This window comes from Excalfactoria chinensis, chromosome 1 (assembly GCF_039878825.1).
Source record: "Excalfactoria chinensis isolate bCotChi1 chromosome 1, bCotChi1.hap2, whole genome shotgun sequence".
In the NCBI taxonomy this organism is placed as follows: domain Eukaryota; kingdom Metazoa; phylum Chordata; class Aves; order Galliformes; family Phasianidae; genus Excalfactoria; species Excalfactoria chinensis.
In genome coordinates, this window is record NC_092825.1 from 151862061 (window position 1) to 151886079 (window position 24019).

Below are 24019 nucleotides of genomic sequence, written 5' to 3' on the forward strand. Positions count from 1 at the left end.
ATCAGACAACAATCTGTTCTCTGCCAAAACAAATGGAAACATTTACAAACTTCATCATGAAACACAACAGGAGGACTTACATTCCATTAGCCATACCAAAACCTGGACAAGACAAAAGCAGCTCCAAAAGAAATACAAACATGAACCAAGTACCAAATTTTTCCAGCATCATTTTGAATATTATCTATATTTGTCTCTCATGTCACACATTAATTCTAAAAGCAAAATCATATTTTCCAGATATACTTTTAGAAGTAGTTTTAAAAGTCAAGTGTATGTTCCTTGACCATTATTGCCCTTAAAAGTATTTTACAGCTACAAGAGTTTTAACTATTTGGAGACTTAAAATTTCTTATGCTTCCCCTTGTAACTATACAGTCCAAACTCTTTTATCCTTTCCCTATAAGGTCATACTGTTTTGGGGTTTTTCATTCTCTACTCAGACTATTTTCTCTCTTCCCCTTTTCCTCACCCATACATCTTCCCTAGAGTGCTGCATCCAAATTAACTCCAGTTAATGTCTTACAGTACTGACCAGAATGAAGGAACATTTTCCGGTATCCATCAGTACCATAACCAACTAATAACCAGTTGTTGTTTTGTACCCCATTCAACTGCATAATATTACATCATATTGTGTAAGGTGTGCAATACACTATAGTGTAAGGTGTGCAATACACTATAGGGAAAATATATATATATTTTTATTTTTTTTTTTTGCAGGACTGCTGTTTTTGAATCTTATTTGGCAGCTGACTATCCTATGTACACACATACAACAATCTGCAACATACCTATTCAAAAATATTCCCTTTCTTTCCCTTCCATTCTGTATCCTTTTCAAAGTTCATTTTAAATCCTGAAGCCTCAAAGTGTCAGCAACCGTCCAGATTTGACTTTGTCTCTTGCTGTACGTACTCCCCTATCTTACAAACAATTGTGCGTGCTGTATATAAGCCATGCTTGCGCTTAAGTACCTAAAAAAACAAAAGCTTTATTAAACATACAAGACAAAACTGTTCTTTTTCCTTGTCACAACTTGTCATGCCTTGTTCTTGAATTTGTGTTTGCTGTTGCCTGTCATCCAGTTGTACTTGTTTGTAAAAGCAAAGAAAACTTACCAAACTGTTTACAGAACATAATGTTGTCTGTTTTAAGATTCTCATTTTCACATGGAAAAGGCTAAAGAGGCAGTAACAATGACTAGAGCATATGAATGTTTACTACCACTGGGCTCACAAAAGCACGAAAGTACAAATACATTTTTTACAAATAGTGAAAAGAAGGCATTTCAGAGGTAATACTGTCAAACTTCTAGCCAAGAATTTTCAATGCAAAGATAATCCACATAGATAAATCAAAGACATTAAATGAGAAAGGTAGAGCACATCATACAGACTCCTACTTTATCATGTTCCTTCTGATACTTCGTATTTTCTGGATGACACAAAGAAACGTTCTGTGTGTGTGTGTGTGTGTGTATGTGGGACTGGTGGGGGGGGGGGGGGGGGGAAGGGAAGGGAAAGACTATTTCTCACTATTAAAGTGGATTTAGGTGTGAGAAAAGAAGCAAGCAACACTTTCCTAACTTTCTCATGTTTCTCCTAAAAGGTTTGTTCAACACCTCACATTTTGGAGAACACTCAATTGAATTTTCCCTATACAAAATCACTGGACTATCCTGAGAGCTAGCTTTCAAGTACAGTATCCTATGTTTAACTTGATGATAGCTTACAGTATGCTTTGCAGTGTTTCCAGTTCTCCCATGACATCCTGGATCACTGGTCATAACATCTTGCACTTAAAGGTTGCTAGTTATCATGTCATATGTCAGATGAAAGTGAACTGACGTAACTGTTGTTTGCTAATGCACATGACAAAAAGAGGATTTACTTTCTCAAAGGGTAGTTTCTCAGTGACATTATCTCAAAGTGAAGAAGCTTCTCAGCAACAACTGCCAGGGACATTAACTTCATACCTTTCACACAAGCTACCTAATACAGGCAGAATATTCCTATAAATAGGCCAGATTTGTTCCACACAGACAGCATGTGCTTATTTGAGGAGGGTTACAGAGGTTAATCTACACAGGAGTTAGCATCAGAACTTGGATGCAGGCTATTCTTGTTGCAGGATGACAGCCAAGTAGTTGCTGGCAGCATCTTACAACAAAATTATTGCTATGACAAATTCAGGTGGCTAAGCCAGTACAATAGAGAAAAATGAATGTGTCTTTCCCTGGAGGGAAGAAAAAAAAGAAATGACACTATGCCTATCTGTAGTAGTGAAATTTAGGCCAAGATTATTTGGAACCTCTCAGTGGTAGCTCCAATCCTTTCTATGGAGACATAATGTGAATTGCCATCAAAATAGCAGCATACTGTCATATTCAAGCATGCACAGAAAGCTTTTGCTCCAAAAGGTAAATTCATTCCCTTCCTACATTTAAGAAAGCAGTGTATTTGTACTATAAAGTATCACAGCTTGTAAAAACACTTTTGTAAGATCATTAGACAATTCAGTTTGTTTCCACAAGCCCAGTCTCAAGAGCTAATGATTTTTACTGGAAGATCCGAACTGCCATGCACTTCTTACAGGACATTTGCCAAGCTTTTTATCATTGTTGATCTAATATTCTGGCTCAGACTTACTCCTAGATCTCACACATAAGCCTGAGCTGTGTTAAAGAGCTACCACTTACCTTACTAAAACACGAAAGGAGTAGACTAACACAAGTTAATTTTCAGCATACTGTAACAGCCTTGCATTGGTGGAGTTTTGCACCTGTACACTAATGTTTATCTTCTTATGTTAGGATGATACCATGGCAAAACACTTCAGAACACAATTCCCCATTTTTGTAATGCAGATGTAGTGTTTATTATTTATCTGATTCCAGAAACCAAGACACACAAAGCAAAGGTATATTCACATTTGAGAGGTTCACCATACTGAGGAAAAGCTTTACAGACAGAACTAAACTACTGCATTGCAGGAAGAATTCAAGCAATCAATAACAAAAACTCCCAGACACCAAGGAGAACGTTTTCTATAAATCACCTACCTCAAAGTCTCAGGCACGATCTCCAAAGAAAGACTGACCCTGCTGCCATGTTTCTCTCCCTGTCTCTCAGGTGCTAAATTCTCTTTTCTCTCAGAAGACCTGAAGTATAAACGCTTGGGTGCTGATCTGGAAAAGTGTACCTACATTTGTCTGTATTTACCCAGACTTTGCTCACTGCTAAAAACTAATGAAAGGATTCAGAGACCAAAAGATTGTTTACTTTTTCCAAATTCATTATCTCTTTCTATAAACTTTATTTTCTTTGCCCTTGGCCCATCTACAGTAACACTATTTCTCTAGACAGAAATAATGCAGTATCAAAGAGTCCTCTTGGAGAAAAGCAAGCATACACTACAGGAATTGCTTCTGCACTGATCATCTGCTTCCAAAAAATATTTTCACATTACTTTTAAATGCATATTAGCTTTATCCTCCTATGAAAATGTTATTTCACACATACAAACTATGGATGCTAACAGTGAACCAGTAGTAAACAGTTCATTGCAAGTAAAGGAACAGGTTGATTCAGAAGCTAAAAAAAACCAAAAAACCAAAAAACAAAACAAAAAAAAAAAACAAAACTTTGTTTTGGCAGCAACATGCCGATCCTTGAATTGGAAGCTAATGCCACAAAGAGCAACAATCCTTTACAATTACTTACTTAGCTGGATTTTCATTTCTTTCCACAGTGCATGCATTGTGATGAGAAAATACAGCTACATTTAATATAGATAAAAGAGTAAAGACAAAACACAAAGTTTCAGAGTATTAAAAACAAACAAAAAAAAAAAAACAAAAAAAACCACAACACAAGATAAAGCAAAAAAGTCCAACTGCCAGTTCATATGAAACAGTCTTTTCTTTAAGAGGGGACAGACAGTGAGAGGCATCAAATTTGTTGCACAACAGACAGTGCTTAGATATTTCTCAGCAAGAAAACTAAGTATGTTTGGAAATTTAACTCAAGTCAACCCTGAGTTCCTCTGGAAATACTCTAGATATGCCAAAAAGACACAAACAGGTGTCCTTCTAGCAGTGCAACATTTGAACCCCCCAAAGAACTACACTTTTCAGACCCTAATACTTCTCTGGCTTTTTAAGACAACTAAACATATCTTTCAGCTTCATGTCTAGTATTCAATGTGAAATCCAGATCAATTTTATGACTGCAGTCAAGAACTTTTTTAACCAAAGAAGGAACGAAGGAACAAAAGACAAACTTCGCTGGTTATTGGGATCCTACCTCAATCTGTCATAACCCCGTTCAGATAGCACCCTGAAATCTTGGCATCACTTTTACACTTCTGCATAATGAAGTGGAAATAGGAACTACACTGTCAAAGAGTTTTCCTCAATACCGTCCAGACAACTTTAAATTTCTCCAAATTTATGAAGACACAATCTTGGAGAATCATTCCTACTTTCACAAGCAATCTGATAATTTTCTCAGATAATCACACCCATTGCATACCTTTCCTCTACAAACTACACATCCAGAAGGTTTGTCACTTCAATTATGCCAACTTAGAAAGTGACATTTTCATATTTAGGTTAGTCTTAAGTTGTCTTATGTAAGTACAGGAGAAAAAGTAAAAACATGTAAAGTTGTGAAAGTAAACTGAGATACATTAAGACAATTATTTACTTTATTTACAACTATTTTTCCCTTCATTTCTGCCATTATAAAACTCAGAAACATCAATCATGCCAACTCATAACACTGTGAGGTACAAAAACTTCAGCACCAAGCCACTATACTTTAAATCAAAATGTACCAGGATTTTAACAATATTATATGGCTTTTACATAGGAGAAAAACTAGCTTTCTTAATAAATAAATGCTTTTGTTTTAGGAATTTTCTATTAAAAGGAAATATTGCATTGCCTAGACAATGTTAATAAAGATATCATGTAAACATTTTTAGTTCAGGCTAAAGACTGTACTTCCCTCAGGGAACCAAGGCATTCAAATGCTACAAGAACACATCAAAAACTGAGGTATTCCAGTAATAAGAATAGTGAAACCTTCATCTGACCAACTTAAGAGCCCTTAAGAGGAGAAACTGAATCTGAAGAGGGGAAACATGCAGAAGCAGAATATGTTTTGTTTTTTTTTTTTAATGAGTAAATGTGTAATCCTAATTCACACCTAACGCAACATGGTTATTACAGCTCACATACAGAAACATTGCAAAGATCATGCATGCAAAAAAATACGTTTTCTTCCACATCACCATTGGATCCTCAACAGCAGAAGAAAAAAATAATGTATTACATATAGCAATTAAACGTGCTGCTATAATTAAAAACATAATTAAAAATCAAAACTAATTCATGTCTACCGTGATCAAAAAATAAATTACTAAAATCACTCAACTGTATTATACATCCATCTTAGCTGCAGTCAAAACAAATCAGAAAACAAGTACTGCTTTAAAAACAGATCAGGTGAAAAGGAACACATCATGAATCACCACCGGCCCCCTGAACTGGGCCTTCAGAACCACAGTGTGAATCAAACAGCAGTAACTCATCCAAAACTCCAGAGCCTCCACAGAAAACAGTAAAGGCTGACTTGAGTTTTGAAAAAAAATTGTATATATCCACAGCTAGAAACAGAAAGCAGCAGTCTGCAGCCATATTAGCACCACGTATACAATTCTGATGTGATCTGGTGACCTCAGCTGCTGGGGCCGCGCCAGCTATTTGAATTTGAACGAGTTGCTCACTGCTCTGTTTGCAGTCACCACAACAATTTATCTTTCTTATCTTGGACACCTAGTTTACACAGAGATGAATGGCCCTTTGGAGGTAATTATTTCTGTAAATTTAACCGAGACTTAAGAGCAACTAGCTCAATACGGGCACCAGATTTTTAGACAACTGAATTTGGTCAGAGAATTAAACTTCATGTTTGCTGTGGGATCGTAACTCCTAACTGCACATTCTTTACAACAGGCATCTATACAAGAGCTATGCCTTTTGAAGGCCAAGGAAAGATTTACCCAGTATTTGAAGGCAAGTGCAAAAGGCCCTTTCAGTTGGCAGAAAATAAGATACAGTCCACAAAATGGGCAAAATCATAGCATTAGGAAAGAGGAATTCTTTGCCCAGAAATAACAACTCTAAGAGTTCATATAGATCTACGTAATCCAAGAAATGTAATCCTGAAAAGAAAAAAAAATAAAAAATAATCAAGGAACTTCAAAATATTATTTGCATAAGTAATTATCCTGTTTGTTTCCTGTATCTCCAAACCTTATTCTCCTATATGAGATTTTATTTTTTCTGCTCATGTGCTGCTTCCAAAGCAATCCTAATAAAAGCAATACACAAACCTGCCCCCAACCCACCCTGCCAACAACAACAACAAAAAAGCCCTACAAACAGATGAGCCCTCACTGAATGACTGCCTTGGAACAAAAAACTATTACAGAAATAAATCTATAACAACTGATTAATGAACATAATTGTAATGCCTCTAGACTCCTACTAATGTAGGTGTTTGTTTTCAACAAAAAATGCTACTGTTTTTTTTTTCCACTGAAGAGATGCCAACATGAATCTCTATTTTGCTTAACCCAAATCTGCAGCAAGTGGTATGCAGTCAGATAACAACAGCAATAACGCAAAGCCTCCCATGCTTTCCTCAAGTCAACCTTCTAACGGTACTCTCACAGTTAGGAAGAAAATTCAGGAACAGAAAAATGAGGTTCTTAATAACTTCCATTGGGGATGTACTGAAAAATCTACAAGTTGCTTTTAAAACCATTACTACATAAAAAGTGTATTCAAAGTGCACTAAGACTTCAAAGACTATACCAGAAGAGAGAGAAAATAAAAACATTAAGGTCAAATTTGAAGTCATTTCCCCTATGAATGTATGGTTTATTCTTTCATGACATAGCACCATTTTCTCAGGATCTCACACATACACATTTCACTCCAGGCAAAGGCAAAACCATAATATGCACTCATATTTTCAACAGCTGCTATTTGTACTCCACAATAAATACAAAATTATGTTCCCCCTAAGATTTTATTATTATTATTATTGTTACTATTAGGCATCTAGAGAATCTGAGTGAAATATGAAATAATTAAACCCGCCTTTAAGCGCTTCTGTAAGGTGAGATGGAATTACCTTCCTTTTACAATACAAAATTAAACACAGCTAGATTTTGTCTAGAAGTGTCTAAAAGAAACATGAGATTTGAATGTCCTGCTTCAAATAACTGCATGGCTTCTTCTCTGAGGACTCAGTATTCTCCTATGGCTTTTTAAGAACAAACTGGGTGCACAATAATTACGAGCACTGCACATATGGAAATTCAGACTCCAGTTCTCCTTAAGCCCTGCTTGTAACCCTCCCTACACAGAACTGCTACCCTTTCACTTCTCAGCCTTCTGAAAAACAATCTGAAAAATTAAATGTAAGACACTTCCCTTTTAGATACTTTGAATTTCACTAAAAAGCTGTAAATGCCTACCCAAATAGCACAGTAAGAGATTCTATCTAGCAGTATACAGACTGCGCTTACTCTTTATACTTAATGATTTGTCATTACAGGTTTTTTGTTTGTTTTTTGAGGATTTATTCTAACTCAATTTATCCTCAAAAATAAAAGACTATGTTCCTCATGAGAGCATTTCCACATCCTTCTCCACAAAAAGGACTGTCCCCATCTCTTTGATGTTATAGATAACTGTCTGAAAGTGCTTCCAGCACTTAGCAAGGTCGTTACGCTATTTACCCATAAGAAGTTAGAAGTTAATGGCTTGACAACCAAAAAATATAGCTTTCAGGTCCTTAAGACTGCTCAAATAGCCACATCACACAGAGCACTGATCTCAAACTGGCTTTGTCCCTTTTTACTGACTCTTTGCTGAACTAAACACCATACTGCTTTTCCACAAACAGCATAAACTTTACTATTAGAGAGCATTCAAAGGACAGTTATGAAGACGGTGAAGGGTTCAGAGAAATGAGGAGCTGGCTGAGATTCCTTAGTTTGTTCAACCCAGAGAAGAGGAGACTGAAGGAAGACCTCATGGCAACTACAGCTCCTCATGAGGAGGAAAGTGGAGGGGCAGTTCTGAGCTCCACTCTCTGGTGACAGTGACAGAACTCTAGGTAACAGCATGGAGCTGCATCATGGGAATCAGGAAAAGATTCTTTGCCAGAGTGGTTGGGCAGTGGAACAGGCTCCCCAGGGCAGTGGTCACAGAGCTGAGCCTGATGGCATTTGAGAAGCACTTGGAGAATGCCCTGAGGGTCTGAATCTTGTGTGGTCCCATGTGGAGCCAGGAGCTGGACTTGGTGATCCTTACAGGCCCCTTCCAAGAGAACACTGCAAGCTTTGGCACACAGAAGTGACATACAAGTATGAAAAGCAAAGCAAGAAGTTAGCAAAATAAGTACATTTTTCTCTACTTTTTCCTGGTATCATTTCAACAAAGACCATTTGGCTGTCTTCTGAAGCCCAGTGTTTTTTTTAACAGAATTCAGAAAGTATATCCAAAAAGAATGGAGAAAAACTAAGTATTTATTATGATAAGCTGGTAAATAGTCATTTGGTCAGATAACTTCTTGCCTTTTTTGTTATTAAATGCTTTTTTCTCTCCTAGTCTCCTTTTTTTGTTTGTTTGTTTTTGTTTTGTTTCGCTTTAGAGCTGTTTGATAGGAGTTAATATACCTGCAAACGTGAAAACGTGGTGTCAGGAAACCCATGATCCTGTTATTTTTTCAGTGTACTGCACATTAAATGAAACTTGCAATTCTTCCTTTTGAATTCTACCATCACCTACTTCAGATTCCGCTTTTCCTATAGTTTTACAGTTAAATTCCAATCTACTTCCATCCAAAGTGTTAAAAGCTAAACACCATAGCATACACCTGCCCTTGATCTCTGCCACAAAAGAGAGGAGTACTAGCAAGAAAATCTAATGGAGAAGGATAAAGAGAATATTTAAGTTCCTAACTTCTGCTTTCAGATTCCCTGCATGAACACTAGCACTCTTCCACTGCTTCACTGCTACATGTGTGAGTCTTTGATGTTTTTTTTCTATTGAGTTGTTCAAGTGTTAAAAACTACACAAAAGGGAAAAAAGAAAAAGAAAAAAGACAGATTTGCTAACTTGAGATGCTGAGGAAAAACTCAAGGAAGTAAGGAAGTTTGCTTTCTTGAGGAAAAACTCAAGGAAGTAAGGAAGTTTGCTTTCTTGAGGAAAAACTCAAGGAAGTAAGGAAGTTTGCTTACTTTCAAGAAGTGGAATGTCATCAAAGAAACAGGACTGCTTCTAGAACACCAGAATACTCTCCCACAGGAGACAGAATACATAGTTGAAATCCCCAGAGCCTGAGCTCTGAGCTGGTATCCATTTCACCTTTTCTGAGAACAGGTGAGAAAAGCATTGCGCTGACCTAATGAGTGTGTGGAAGAAACAAATACTTTCGCCATATTTCTCCACCATGCTTTTGTATTCAGTGCTTTGGGGGAAAAAAAAAAAAACCTCCTCAGACAAAACTTTTCACATGAAGCCTGGTTTCCTTGAATGAACAAGCTGGAAAGTTTTTAAAATGCAGTTGAATCAATTTTTTACAGAGAACACCGGTTATATACTGATACAGTGTTTCCAGCAGTCATGACACATTAACAAATCCCAGTCAGACCAGTAAATTTCAGCTAAATTTGAAAGAAAAACAGAGGTCCTAAAGACACCAAGTTTCCTCAGAATTCACAGAAATTGGGTGCTAGATAGAAGCAAGACACACAAACTAGCAGTTACACTGCAGAAAAGGGAGATAAAACATGGCTCTTGGTTACTTGATTATCAGTCATGAACTAGTCAAATGAAGAACCTGCTTAGCTACAAATCAGCCATAACACACATGGTGAGGCACGCCAGAGTGATACAGGAAGACAAACATAGGGTAGAAGAGGTAACAAGGAATAGATGATGGCACACAGGTACTGGAGAGCACTAATGACACTTGTAGTAGGTAGTCATGGGGGTGAGAGGAGAAAGTTTACATTAATGTCTTTAATTTTAAAAAGTAATCACATGATGCTCTGACTCAAAACTAGAGCAGTAGACAGCAAAATATCCATCTGTACTCTGCAGAAATATATAAGTCACAGTGTAAGATGAAACAGGACTCTGACAGATGTGGACAGACATGCAAGAACTGAGACTGGACATCTCAAGAATCTTAGCTGAGAAAAAACAACACTTTTCAGCTTCTGGGCAACAGAACAGGTATGTGGTCTTAACAGGCAACAGTAGTATGACAAAGGTCCATCTCCCACTCTGCATGTTTAATGACCTATGAACATACCCATATCCAATCACTAAGTCTCACAAAAGCCCCTATAAGCTACGCCCTGCTTCTTGTAATTGCAAATGACTGCCCACAGTTACATCCACATTTCTATCCAGACTCAAATACCTAAGGGGCTAAAAGGAACCACACTCTCAAAGGCCACACACTACCAACTCTGATACTTGGATGTAATTTATCAAGTTTAGTAAACTGTAAATTAACTTTCTTGGGGGAAGGAAAAACATCACTTCTGCACTATGTCATGTTTTCACATATTTTCATTTTCAGTACTTTTGACTATAATGCCATTGTATTATACACATCTGCAGTGTACTTGTCAGAATTTTCTTCTTTCTCTTTGACTTCTTCAGATCACTTATTTTCTTAAATTCTCCCTCCTTTCAGGATTTTTTGTTTTCCACCTACCTTTCTTTATTCAACAGATACAAAGCAGGTCAAACATACAGATCATCTTTCTTTTGAAGATTTACTACAAAGAATAGAATTCTTCGCTGTGGAAAAGACGGGGAAAGGGGCTTAGCATAACTGTATGGTCACAAGCAATGTTAAAGAGATCGGTTATTCACTGTCTCAAAACTAGCAAGTGAGAAATTCAGCAAACTTAGGAAAAGAGTTGTTAATACAAGAGATAAAGTTATTCTTCAATATTCTGTGGCTATTAAAATTTTATATACTTCCAAAAAAACAAACAAAAAAAAAAAACTGCACAGACTCGCACATCAGAATCTACTTAAGAGAAAGGAAACGTTCCTACATGGAAATTCCTCAACACCCAGTAGTTAAAAGCTGGGAAATCATTCTGAGGAATTATCTCTGTATATCTGTCATACTCTCAGGCTTCTACACAGGCATCACTTATTGGACATGATCAGAGATAGAACACCGGGACAAAAACTTAGATGAACACAGCAAAGAAAAGTACAAAACCATTAACTAAGATGACACTGCTTAAAAACTAAGCAAAGAAAAAGATGTGCATTCAACAATTCAAACACAAATCAGTGTTTCCATACACTGATAGAAGACTAACAACATAATCAGGCGCATTAGTAAGATAATAGTCAGCATATCAAGAGATGCTACAGTTTCCCCTCCTCCCAGCACAAAGGCACTTAAAAATATTGCTCCCAGTTTCAGGATTCTCCACCATGAGAAAAGACCCACAACCTGAAGACAGTACAGGGCACCTGGACCAGAAGTCATAAGAGGAGAAACTAAGAGTTTGATGTGTTTTTACAGTCAGGAGAAGAAAAGGCCAAAGGAAATTTTTTTTCCTTCCCACTACCTGAAATGGTTTAAAGAGGCAACACATAAAACGAAATAACAAAATGCAAGAGCGACATAAGTGAAATTCCCACTGGTTGTAAGGGAGAAAAAGAATGTTCTCACAGAGTGGCTAAGCAAAGGAGAAGGCCACCGTGCTAATATCAAAAGCTTGAATGGAGAAGGCTTGGGAGTTAGTTTGCCTTGAGTACCAGATGGGACCTATCCAGAAACTTCTTCCAAGACAAGTTGTTTAACTTTATTAGGTTTCTTTCGGTTTTGGATTTTTTTTTTTTTTTTTTTTTTTTGTATTTTTCTGGTGTTGTTTTTAATAAATTTGAGTACCTCAAAAAAAAAGCTAAAGCTTGGCATCTTTATTAAGAACTAACTCCACAAAATACCTTCTCCAAGCAACATCTTGTGTATTTTTCCCAGTAATGACACTCAACAGTTTGTTTACTGAGACTGGAATAAGTAACTTATAATATTCATGTACATGAGTAAGAAAAGGCTATATTTTTAGGAGTTCAAATATAATTTTAATCATTTTTAATCACCTAATTTAGCTTATCAACTGTATTCATGAAGGAAACAATTAACATTTCTCAATTCAAGCTATAAAAATCTCACTTTATTACCACACAAAAACAGCACTGAACCGTAAAACCACGAAATGAAACTTGGAAATATTATTAATTGGTATTTTGTTATTAAAGCATGTCTTCCATATCATTGTCAAAGACCTGGACTACTTCTGTGTCAAGACACTTCATATTAATTTCAGAAATAATAGAAGCTTAGCATCCCCAGTGCCTGCTGACTCACAAGGCAAGTTGCTAAGCAAAAGCCTTCAGTTCTATTTGAAATATTCAAAAACAGAATTTGATCACCAACCCAGAGTCCTCAAGAACAGCCGCTGCAGTTAGTGGGTACTGTTCTTACAAAACTGGCTATAACACACTAACAAATTCCCTAACTTTTGAGGACACCCTGATCACATCCTTTCCCAAAACTGCAAAGTAGAAAATATTTTTTCCTACTTCTGTGGTCATCTCTGCTTAAAATATTAATCTATTACAAGTAACAACATAATTTTAACTCAAGATTTCAACTGTTCTTGCATGCAGCTACATACCTATAGATGTGTATACCTGAGCACTGCAAAAGAACATACATAAAAACTGTTTCCAATCAACTATTTGAAAAGCTTGAAGAGTACCAGTAATTTACAAACTGTAGCCTTACTAGCAATGAAAGAAAGAACAAATATGAACCACTGTAGACAATTAGCTCCAGAGCTGAAAGAACACTATTACATCCATTTAGCAGCATGAGCTATGGAGCACTCTTAATTTAACCACTGACTTACAAATACAGGTCTGTAAAAGATCAGCTAAATTATAGCTGAAACAAAATACTTGTAATTTCAGTTCGAACAAATATATAGACACATACTGTTCCTCACTAGTGGCATTGTTTGTAACTAAAAAGTTTGCAGCTATAGGAGCGTTTTTGTTTTGTTTTTTTTTTTTAACGAGAGCAAACACTTGTCCAAAGTTAATAATTAAAAGCCTAGTTTTCACTGAAGAAAACTGCATTGCATGTCACCGCTACTCATAAATACAAGGAAGAAAAGAAACAGTGCTCACTTTCTCACATTTGTACAATTTAAACATCCTTAGAAATAACACGTAAAAGACAAGTTTTCAAGATCTTAAACTATATGGCTTGAATTAACAGTCCCAGTTTCAGCGGGATTTATATTTCACATTGAAATATTAAAGAAATGCTTCTAAACTGCCAGCCAGCAGACACACAACAGGAGAGCAACATAAAGTTTCTTGAGTAGGGCAGACCAGCAATTGCTTTTCTAGATGAATTACAACTTTTCCATTTATTCATGTTTTCACCATATGGCAACAGTCAGGTTAAGAATCAAAATGTAACCTAAGAAAATAAAAAAGACAGTCATGAAGCAACTGGAAAGAACTTTCTTCTTACTTTCTCCTCCCACTGCCAAACTTGGTGGATGTGATATGCCAGTAAAACCTATCAGCATATTCCAAGGAAATCTTTTCTCCACCCCAAAAAATATTCAACAGAGATTTGAGGTTTTTGGGGTTTTTGTTTGGTTGGTTTGTTGTTTTTGTTTGTTTGTTTTGTTTTTATTTTTCTTTGCCCTTAGAAGAATCCAAAATCATAATAAGCAATGAATTTCTGTAACAAATGTCTGATAAAAATTAAAAACTTAGTTAAAAACTTAATTAACAAAACTTGAGCATCTCAACCATAAAAACCACTCCAAGTTCCCATTTCCTCATCCCACATGGATTTTCTCCAGTTTATTTAAATCTTCAACAGCAAACCATGAATAACGTTCAACAAATGTTTTAGGGCCAATTTGACAGCAATAGATTTCACGAGACATTAAAAATAAGTAAATAAAGGTTTTACATACCTAACTTTATTTAATGACACAACTGCTTTGAAATCATTGTATGTTCCTTATTCAAGAATGCTTAATTATTAAACAAGCTCAAACTGGTTTAGCTTTTGAATATCACGTAAAATACTGACTGCATACTTTGATATGTCTACTTCCTTCATTTACTCTAATTTACACAGTTAGGAAAAAAATTATTTCATACCAAAAAAAATAGGAAAACCCCTGTAGACAGCACTTAAGTGAAAAAAATAAGGAATTTGAGAAGTGCTTGTCTCAAGGCAGAGTTTCAAGCTGTTTCTTAGACTAGCTGAAATGCAAATCTCAAGTCTATCAGTAATGATGTATTACACAGATTTCTATCTGTATATGATACGTACATTACATCTGAATTAAAAACCAAACCACTGAACAAGTTTTTGAAACCAAGAATCATGGCTGTGTTCATTATACATTCTGTTTTCAAGGAGCAGTAGTTTGATGGATCATATTTTTTTACATAAGCATCCTCTCAGCAGCTCATCACTTCAACACAAAATATGCCTCATTCAGAAATCAGTATTCTGCACATAGCCAGAACCAGACCCTCAGAAACCACCCACTTTCTCTTCATTTTCTTCAATGACTTTTTCCTTTCTCGCCTCCAAATAACAGCTAAGGGAAAACCAATGCAATTTCAAGTACTTTCATCTATAAAACAGAAAGTGTTCTAAGAAGCTGAAAAATGACATGATTCATTAGTATTACCATTCTAAAAAGTAATTAAGAGTTTAACACCTCTGCCTTGTTTTTAAAACAAGCTTAGGTACAGGATCACAATGTAACAAATAAAGAGGAATGTTCTTGGAACCTGCCAGTAAACACTATCCTGATGCCTTGAAAGCCTTCCCCACGCCCACTGTACAATGACTCTAACAGCAATTATTTTAGCATCAACCGAAAGAAAGAAGTATCAACATGCTTCCATAATAAATGGTGTTTCAATTTCTATTTTTCTATGAAGCAGTAATACATAAGAAGATAATATAGCTGCTGAATTCCCCATGTGGTGTGTACTGCCATCAGAGTTAAATAAGTGATTTTCTACTTTCACAAAGTGTGGAAAATAACATTGTTAAGGCCCCCGGGGAATCTTAGTCAGTACATATTTCCAGCCAGTGTTTTAAAGACATATCCTGATTTACATCCATTAAATGGTTTACAAGTTGAGACAACTACAAATTGAATTTTAAAACAGTAAAATAATATAACAAAGTGAAACTTCCACAGATTCTAAAAATGTTAACATGAGTCAATACAACCACTTAATTGAGGACAGACTTAGCATTAAGTACACACACAGTTACCTGGAAGTAATAGAGGTGATGCAAAACTGTCAAGACTAAATCTTCACATTACTTCTAGAGATCTTACCAAGTAACATTCAGAGACGTGCCGCAGATAAGCTCACTAACTCCAAACCTCAGTATGATAATATTTTAGCAAGTGGCAGTCCTGCTGTACAGTGGATGTGAGGAACAGCCCCTGCAATCAGAATGTGCTGGACAAGAAATCTTGCACGCTCTGCTCCTTGAGAAGATCTGACACTCCGTAACTTGTAGCAGGCCACAGCAATTTGGCTACAAATGACACAGTGTAAAGAGCACTGTCCTTCATCTATTGAAATCCATTATTTTACTTTATTTGTTGTTGGTGAGTTGTTGTTTTTTTTCTGGTTTGGTTTGGTCTTTTTGTTCTATCTTGCTGAGATACAGCTGCAAATACTGTTTCTCACTCATATTTCCTCAGGAAAATGTTGGCTGCTACCCTGAAGCATTAAACAGCACATAAGCATGAGTTCATGCCAAAGACTCAGCTGCCACTGCACTGAGAATATCTTGAAACTGTCTGAACAGACATAGCCTTTTCTCTTCTGGCTTTCCTCAATAGCTTTTTTTACCCAGACATGTCACTACACAAGAAGCTCCTAACTACCCCAGAGCACTATGCAAGGCAAACAACAGGAAAGAAAAAGCTCATCTTGACCATACTCCCCAGACAGTGCCCTCTGTCAAAGATGCAGGTTCAGCAGTCAGCTTCCTAACTTGGAATAAGTCTTCTCATGCTGTCACTTAATGCCATTACTCCCATTTCTAATACATATGCTACATTTCTCAAAGTGAAAAGCACAACATTGTACCAATGCAAGAATGCATGACAAGCTTCAACTACTTTCTTGAGTTACAAAGACCACGTAAGCCAGTATCTCCTTCATTTTTTATTTTTCTATTTTTTCCCCAAATGAGTGCTAAGCAGCTCCATCAAAGGTTCTGTGTTAGTTCTGGAGCTGCATAGTCCTCATAAATTGTGACAACACAATTAAGCATCATATTAAATACAATCAGACAGAAACACTTGCACACTTGCATACTGGTAGTCCCCCTGTACAGCCTTACCTTCTTTCCATCAGCTGTATAAAAATCAGCTTTCTTGGAAGTAAATATCCTCCAAAAGAAAAGTGTGCCACTCTTGAAAATAAGAACAAAACGAAAAGCTTGACAATAAATATAGATTTTAGGCTAATTCGTATTTTTACAACTATCACAGATTAAGCAGTCCACAAAATACCAATTGATTGCATAGGATATTTAAAAGCCAGTGTTTCTGAGCATAATTCTGCTAAATTAAGTTTCAGGAGAGCTTCACATCTTTATGTACTCCTACACGTATTGTTATATTAAGCTATATTTTACCCAGGAGTGACAATTAAGAAAAATATGCAAAGCTGAAAACCTACTGAACATCAGTTTATTACTAACATGAATCAGAACAACATCTCATCCCAAAATTGCCAGCTACCCCAGCAGCTTGCTGCTCAGGAGGCCTGCACCTGGCAAGTGTGAGCACTGGATAGAGCATCAGTCTCAAGGGTCTCAAAATCATGGAACAGAATCACAGAATCCTTAGATTTGGAAGAACATGATCTCAGAAGGCAAATTCCTTGCAAAAAGCTTTCTCCCAAGACCTGGATCATTTATACCCAATATTTAGTCCAGATTAATCAAATTTCCACTCTCTTGAAAGTGCAGGCTTTCTGACTAATAACTTCGATCTCCAGCAACATGTAACTTCAAAACACTCCTACCTTTACTTATGCATGAGCTGCAAGAGATAGTAACCATCATGAAAATGCTGACATGCTAAATAAACATGCTTTCATTAACAGATTCTTACATGAGAAAGTCTGTTTAGGTTTGTTGCCAACAACAATGAAGCACGCTGGTATTCTATCCTGCCCAGTCTTTCCATCAAACCCCTTTAAAAATTACCTTTTTGCATATTCCACTTACACTTAGAAGTCAGATTTGTGGGAAGAAAGTGATAAGTTAAGCCACTGTGGTCGCTGTGTCACAAGTTCTACCCATCTATTCTGTTCAAGTATTGATATAAATTAGTTCATCAATAGACAACCTAATTAAATGACATTTTAAAACTTCAGTCGTTTTCTCAGAGATAACACGGTCCTGTTATTAAATAAGGCAAGAGAGCAAAAAGGGGCAGAAAGAAGGAAACTACTACTTCACTTAGCCAAATACAGTAAGTGGCATCAACCTAATAAAGTATTTGCATCTCAGAACGATGGCAAAGCCATGTACAAAAGCTACAAGACTATGTAAACACCTTGTGAGACAACATTAAATATACCTGAAACCAAGGACTTCAAAAAGGATACGATCCATGGAAAATCTACATGTTCCTACAGAACATTTATGGCAGGGAATCAACCTGGGAAACACTATACCAAGAAAAGCAGGGCCACTGAAAAGGTTTAAGTCTTCTTTTTTTTTCCTCCTTTCTTCATTCATTGAGCAAAGGGTTGACAGCAGCAGTAACTCCTAAACTGCAACAATTCTATAAATCCAGGACATCTGCTGGTACCTCAGCCTCATCTCAGATTAGTCACAGAAACCAGCAGATAAAGGCTATGTTCCCCCCAAAAATGTATAACCTGATTTGATACCCGGCATAAGAAGGTGAAAGGAAACTCTGTCAGTAATTAATGAAAACCTGGAGGCTGAGATGCAAAGACAGTGGAAATCACATCTGAGATGAGGTACAAACAGGACTGTCATGCTTGCTTTATCTTCTCTCCATCCTGTTTCTGAAAGTCATTTTCATTTGTCTCAAAATTCCCACTCCTTCTTCGCCTCTTCCAACCAAGAAATCTACAGCATGAAAAGTACTTACCTACCATGTAAAAATAAGAACACAAACAGCGCTTACACTTATCCAGCCAAGGTCTAAAACAGCTCCCTTTCTCCAAGGGTGGCCAGAAGTAGATGATTCAGGCAACAAATGAAGCGCCTCTCAATATGTGCTGCTTTACAAATCATTCCCAGCAACCAGCCATTTTAGAGCTGGCAGTTAAACCCTACCTCGAAGTTCCTAACTGATTTACTCTAATTAATATTTTAGCCTGCTTATATTTTTCTGCTGCAAAATATAATGTTCCACTTCAGATCCACAATTTAATTACACATTGTTTGAGAAGCTACTTTAGTTTTCATCAAGTAGCAGGTTTAATTCACTGGGTGACCTAATTCTTGTATTAAGAAAAATAGCTGCCTTGCTTTCTATTCATCATTTCTGTATGCTCTGCAGATTATTTACAGACCTCTGTCACCTCTCCCTCTATTATTCTGCTTTCCAGACTAAAGATCTCCATCTTCCTAGCACTGAGAATCTTCCACACCTCTTATTCACTTTCTCACTATCTACAAAATCTTTGCTGTGCTGATTACACTAACGTGAACTGCTAAGAATTTGGATACGCCATTGACATACTTAATAAACTAACAATTACTTTCTTCTTTGTGAACAATTCCTAACAACTTCCTTCAATAATTAATTAGTCGCATACCTTTTTCTTTTTTCTTTTCTTTTTTATTAACCACTTCGCAGTTTCTTTAGAAGTTTCTTGGGCTTGTTACCTCTGGCACAACACTTTGTACAACACTGGACCTTCTCTGCTCCTCCAGAGTGAAAGCAACAAAAAATTCTGTTTTTATCTACCCATTGTTCCTGATCAAGCAAAACTTAAACTGGTCACACCAGTCAGAAAGGAATACACATGAGTAATAAAAACGCATGATGCAGCCTTTCACTGTGTATGGCGCTTCGAGCTTTCATAGTACCAACCAAAATCCATAAAAGTGCATACACCATTACAGGAGTGTCAAGTAACCCAAAACAGAGATGCACCTTTGGAGAAAGAAAAGACTCTGGGAAGCCGTCATTGCGGCCTTCCAGTATTTGAAGGGAGCATATAGACAGGAAGGAGAACGGCTGTTTACCAGGCTGGATAGCAATAGGACACGGGGGAATTATCTTAAACTGAGAGAAGGGATATTTAGGTTAGAGATTAGAAAGAAGTTTTTCACTTAGAGGGTGGTGACACACTGGAACAAGTTGCCCAAGGAGGTCGTGGATGCCCCACCCCTGAGGGCATTCAAGGCCAGGCTGGTTGTGGCTCTGAGCAGCCTGATCTAGTAGCTGGCGATCCGGCACATAGCAGGGGGGTTGGAATTAGATTATCATTGTGGTCCTTTTCAACCCAGGCCATTGTATGATTCTCCTATGAAACATGGTTATCCCTTAGCCTTTGGGCCATCTTTTCCCTTTCAAAATGTTGTTTAAATTATTTTGAAAGTATATGGAGTTTTATGACTGCGTACTTTTTGCCACAGACTTACTACTTTTTATGGCACTGTACACTGTGATAAAAATAACATGTACTGTCTGACAAGGAACCCATTTGTACATTGCACTATACTAAGAAACTCTTTAGTTATCCAGCTGACATGTCTTGCTTTCCCACAATTGGATATCAGTCACCAGAAATTAGGTCAGTGGGACCAGAGGCTAAATCTACTGCAAGAAACAACATATTGTTTATCTTCAAAAAACATATACACATTTTGATGTAATAAATTGTAAACTTCCACAACTATCTAGCGGACAACGTTATGGGCTGTCATTTTCTCTTGTGAAAAGCCACCTAGGTGTGACTTTCAAAAGCAAATGAAAAACTCTGTGATTCATGGTTAACACAGGGAGGGCACAAATCTGCAGTTCTTTTTGACTTTACGGCTAACAAACCTGGATTCAATTACTAGTTTCCACTGAGGCCTATATTTTAATGAGAATATTGGAAAATTTGTTCCAAACTTTATGAACAGAACCATAGCAGTACAACAGGGCAATCCTCTCTGCATTAAAAAAAAAGTTAACACAGAACTTTTGTTCCAAGACAGACTATATTTTCCATTGCAAAGTAAAGGTGGAGCCAGTACCATATTCTCAGGTGCAATATCCAAAGCAGCACACAAGGAAATGTACTTGCAGCTCTCTTTAGAAGTACACACTGTTTAGGCATTCACTTCAGGAAAACAGCTCTGTTCACACAGTATAGGGCTCTTTACCCACCATCAGAAAATATATATATATTTTAATTAAAGCCACATGGCCTACTTTAGATACCACTGCTACATTTACTATGTAGGGAACTTCATCTCTCAGAAGCTTAACGCATATAATTGATATACTGAAGCAAATGTTAAAGGCAAACAGTACAAATCTGCAGGACATTTTACAATGGATCGCACTTTTAACAACAGCTATTTGAAAAATACATAGATATTTTACCATTTTAACTACATTATGTTACTATCTTATTTGAAAAACAACTTTCCCTCATATCTGAAGGTAAAATAACAAAAGTTAATTGCGGAAACAAAGACAGATGTGCATCTGCATCAACAACTTCCCTTCACAGGCCTAAGAAAGTTGTGTTAAAATCCAGCTGGTTTACAAACCCGAGGGTTTGCAACTCTGGAAGAACGATAGCTTCCTAAATAGTTTGTAACGCAGAATGGTGCTTCAATAAATGAGTAGAAAATTCACCCTGTAAACTCAGATCTGCTTCTGCAGTAGAAAATGTAGCACTGTGACAAGTTGATCGCAACAGTGGCAACCAGTTTGGTACAGAACTGATTATCCACCAGTGTAGTTTAATCAGGAACACACTACAAATCAACTAAAAATCAACTGAAGGCTTAGTCATACTTCTGTTAAAAGACTTTAAGACCTACTAATAATCTAAGGACAAACCTTAAGTGTAAGAGCAGCAGAGCATTTGAACACATGGACACCTAGGTTATTAAAAGTACATAAACTTAGCTCAATGTTTCTGAAGCGCTCCCCCCCCCCCCCCCCCCACACACACACACACACTACACCTCCTTCTACTCAGAAATATATGCATTCATTTCCTCTTCCTTCATACCCCCCCTTCCCAATGCAACTAGGTCAAGGCACAACTCCAGAGGACCCTGAAATCAGCCCACTTACTCGCCAGATCATATTTCAGTCTGCCTTTGGCTCACACCTGGCAGCACTGCAAGAATAACAAATGTTTATTGCCATTCAACTGAATATGCCTCAGGGGATAAAGGCAAACACTGAGGAGTAACAGAGTTTCAGAGGCACCTCATATTTGGGCTGCCAAACCTAAAAGCAGTTTACCAATTGCACTCCTTCAACTGACAAAGTAGTAAGACGCCTAATAACTGAAAGCTGTGTGATAAAACTCTGGATATATAGTAGAGAGTAAGAAAATAAACAATAAAAGTAAAATCACTCTTATGGAAACTTCCTCTTTTATGGAGCTCAATCAACAGAGGTGTGTCAAATTACAGCCAACAGCTCCCTTTAAGAAAGCTAATATTATGAAAATTAGCACAGTTCTGATTCTTTCAATTCACCAGTTGCAAGGAATCTAGAACAGGACTTTTGAAACATGAGGCACTCACCCAGTAAGGCCTGAAGACAATAAATTTCCCTGTCTGGTTAGTATTATCAGTAAGCAATTCTGTAGAAACTACCCAAACCACTCAATGCCTGTTTTAATGCCTTCCACATTAGCCATAAATGAAAATACAATTCAGAAAAAACACTAAGTTTAACGTCACAGTAAAAGTATCCAGAAAATGCCACTGGAAACAACGATGTTTCTCTTTAAAAGGTTTTTCTCAATTGCAGCCAAAGTCAGCTGTTTTGTACCTTGGCAGTCAACAATAAGCTTTTGTTTTGTTAAAGACCTGCAAGTAGTTAGGGTGACAAAGCGGTAACTAGTAAGTGAATCACATCGATCAGTAAAATAAATGAAGAAATAAATCGGCTTCCAGTCAACAGTGCCACAACACCTCCAGGCTAGCAAATAAGATGCAGAGATTGCACTAAGCATCTGGAGAGTACAACGCCACAACAGATAAAACGTCCAACTTAGGACTAACTGAATATTTGGATTCAAGCCTCAAGTGTGTATTCAACCTAATTTAACTCCACTTGTTCAATCTTACCTTCCCTGCCAAAAGGGTTCCAACAGTACAAAACAAATAAAAGTAACAAAGTTACCAAAAAGCTCCAGCCCTCCTGGCGTTTCAGTTGGGATCCCACTGACACCTACCCAACGCAGATCTCAGCAAAACACAGCCCACGGAGACGTAGGCCCTGAGCCCTACAACACGCCGTAAGGCAGAGCTGCGCTCACACCACAGATGGGCCCAGCCTAGACCACATGAGGCCCAGCCACTGTGGGCTGAGCCCAAGCCCACACTGACCTCTCGGTCAGGAGGGCTGTGAGGGACTGTCTGGAGCTCTGCCCGTGGGGGTCTCACTCTGCAGGGTCACCAAAGACCCTACCCCATCACCCTGAGCACAAATGGATTCCTGACAAACCCAAGGGAAGAAGGGAAAAGCCCCGTCACAGAGGGGTTTGGCTCCTGCCTGCAAGCTGTAAGGAGGAAGAATGTCACCGTGAGAGCTTCACACCGAAGAGAACTGGGAGCTCCGAGAAGCGAGTCACCAACCAAACAAAAGAAACGAGAACCACCCCTCACAGCCCCACATCTCCGCCCTGAGCTCCCCACACAGACCCACAACTCTCAGCCGTGACCGAGGCAGCCCAGCACCCACAAGAAAAGGGCCCCAGCCTCGCAGCATGGCGCCGGGCCCGCCGAGGCCTATCAGGACGAGGAGGCCCAGCCGGCCCAGCCGCACCACTTACCAGCCCGACTCCGACAGCGCCGCCCTCGCCCTGTCGGCCATGGCGCCTCCCGCCGCCGCTCACCCGCTGAACGCAAGGCTGGGCACCGCGGGGATCTCGGTGCTTGGAGGAGAGAATCGGGCCCACTCGTCTCCCCCACCCCTCTGCCCTCTCCGGGCACCCGGCCCGGCCAGTTCTCCGGCGGAGGGAAGGGGCGGAGGCGGCGCACGCAGAGACGAACAATGCCCGCGACCGGCGCCAGCCCTGTTCCCTCCCCCTGTGCGGCCGCGACGTGGAGGAGAAAGCCCGCCTGCCTGGAAGCCGCCGCCGCCATGGTGGAGAAGGGAAGAGCTGAGGGCGGAGGAGAAGGAACCGAGAACTCTGCCGAGCTGAGGTGCTGCGCCTCATGTCTACTGCCTCGGCTTATCCCAGGTCTGGGGCCTCTCGGTCAGTGTAGCCAGGAGGAGTAAGGCATCTCCACACATCCCTAATGGGTGTTTCAACCAAGAAACGATGGTGTTGGCCAACAGACTGCTTCTTCTGTAGAAGGAAGAAGTCTCCATCTCTGGAGACGACACATCTGGACACCTACCCGTGTAACCTACTCTAGGGGATCTGCTTTAGCAAATGGTTTGGATTTGGTGAAATCTAGAGGTCCAACCCCTACAATTCTGTGATACGTTACTGCTGTTAAAGTTATCTAGTTACCTCAGTTGCAAGCATGTGGGCTACATCAGTAACAACGAGTCCTGTATTTCCATTCCTGTGTGCTCTAGCGTTCAAAGAAGTAACCCAAATTTCAACATGAGCAGTTCATGA

The 24019-nt window shown here is 38.3% G+C and overlaps 1 protein-coding gene across 2 annotated transcripts in view; it reads right to left on the reverse strand.

Moving 5' to 3' along the window:
• Positions 1–23537, reverse strand: part of TDRD3 (tudor domain containing 3) — a 92624-nt gene extending 69087 nt beyond the window's left edge. The window contains exon 1 of one of the 2 annotated variants that reach the window (XM_072361081.1): positions 23222–23537. In XM_072361081.1, the coding sequence (XP_072217182.1) occupies positions 23222–23262 (41 nt within the window). In that variant the 5' untranslated portion in view covers positions 23263–23537. The remainder of the gene's footprint in view (positions 1–23221) is intronic. The other variant, XM_072361089.1, reaches the window with a different exon arrangement.
• Positions 23538–24019: the final 482 nt, after the last annotated feature.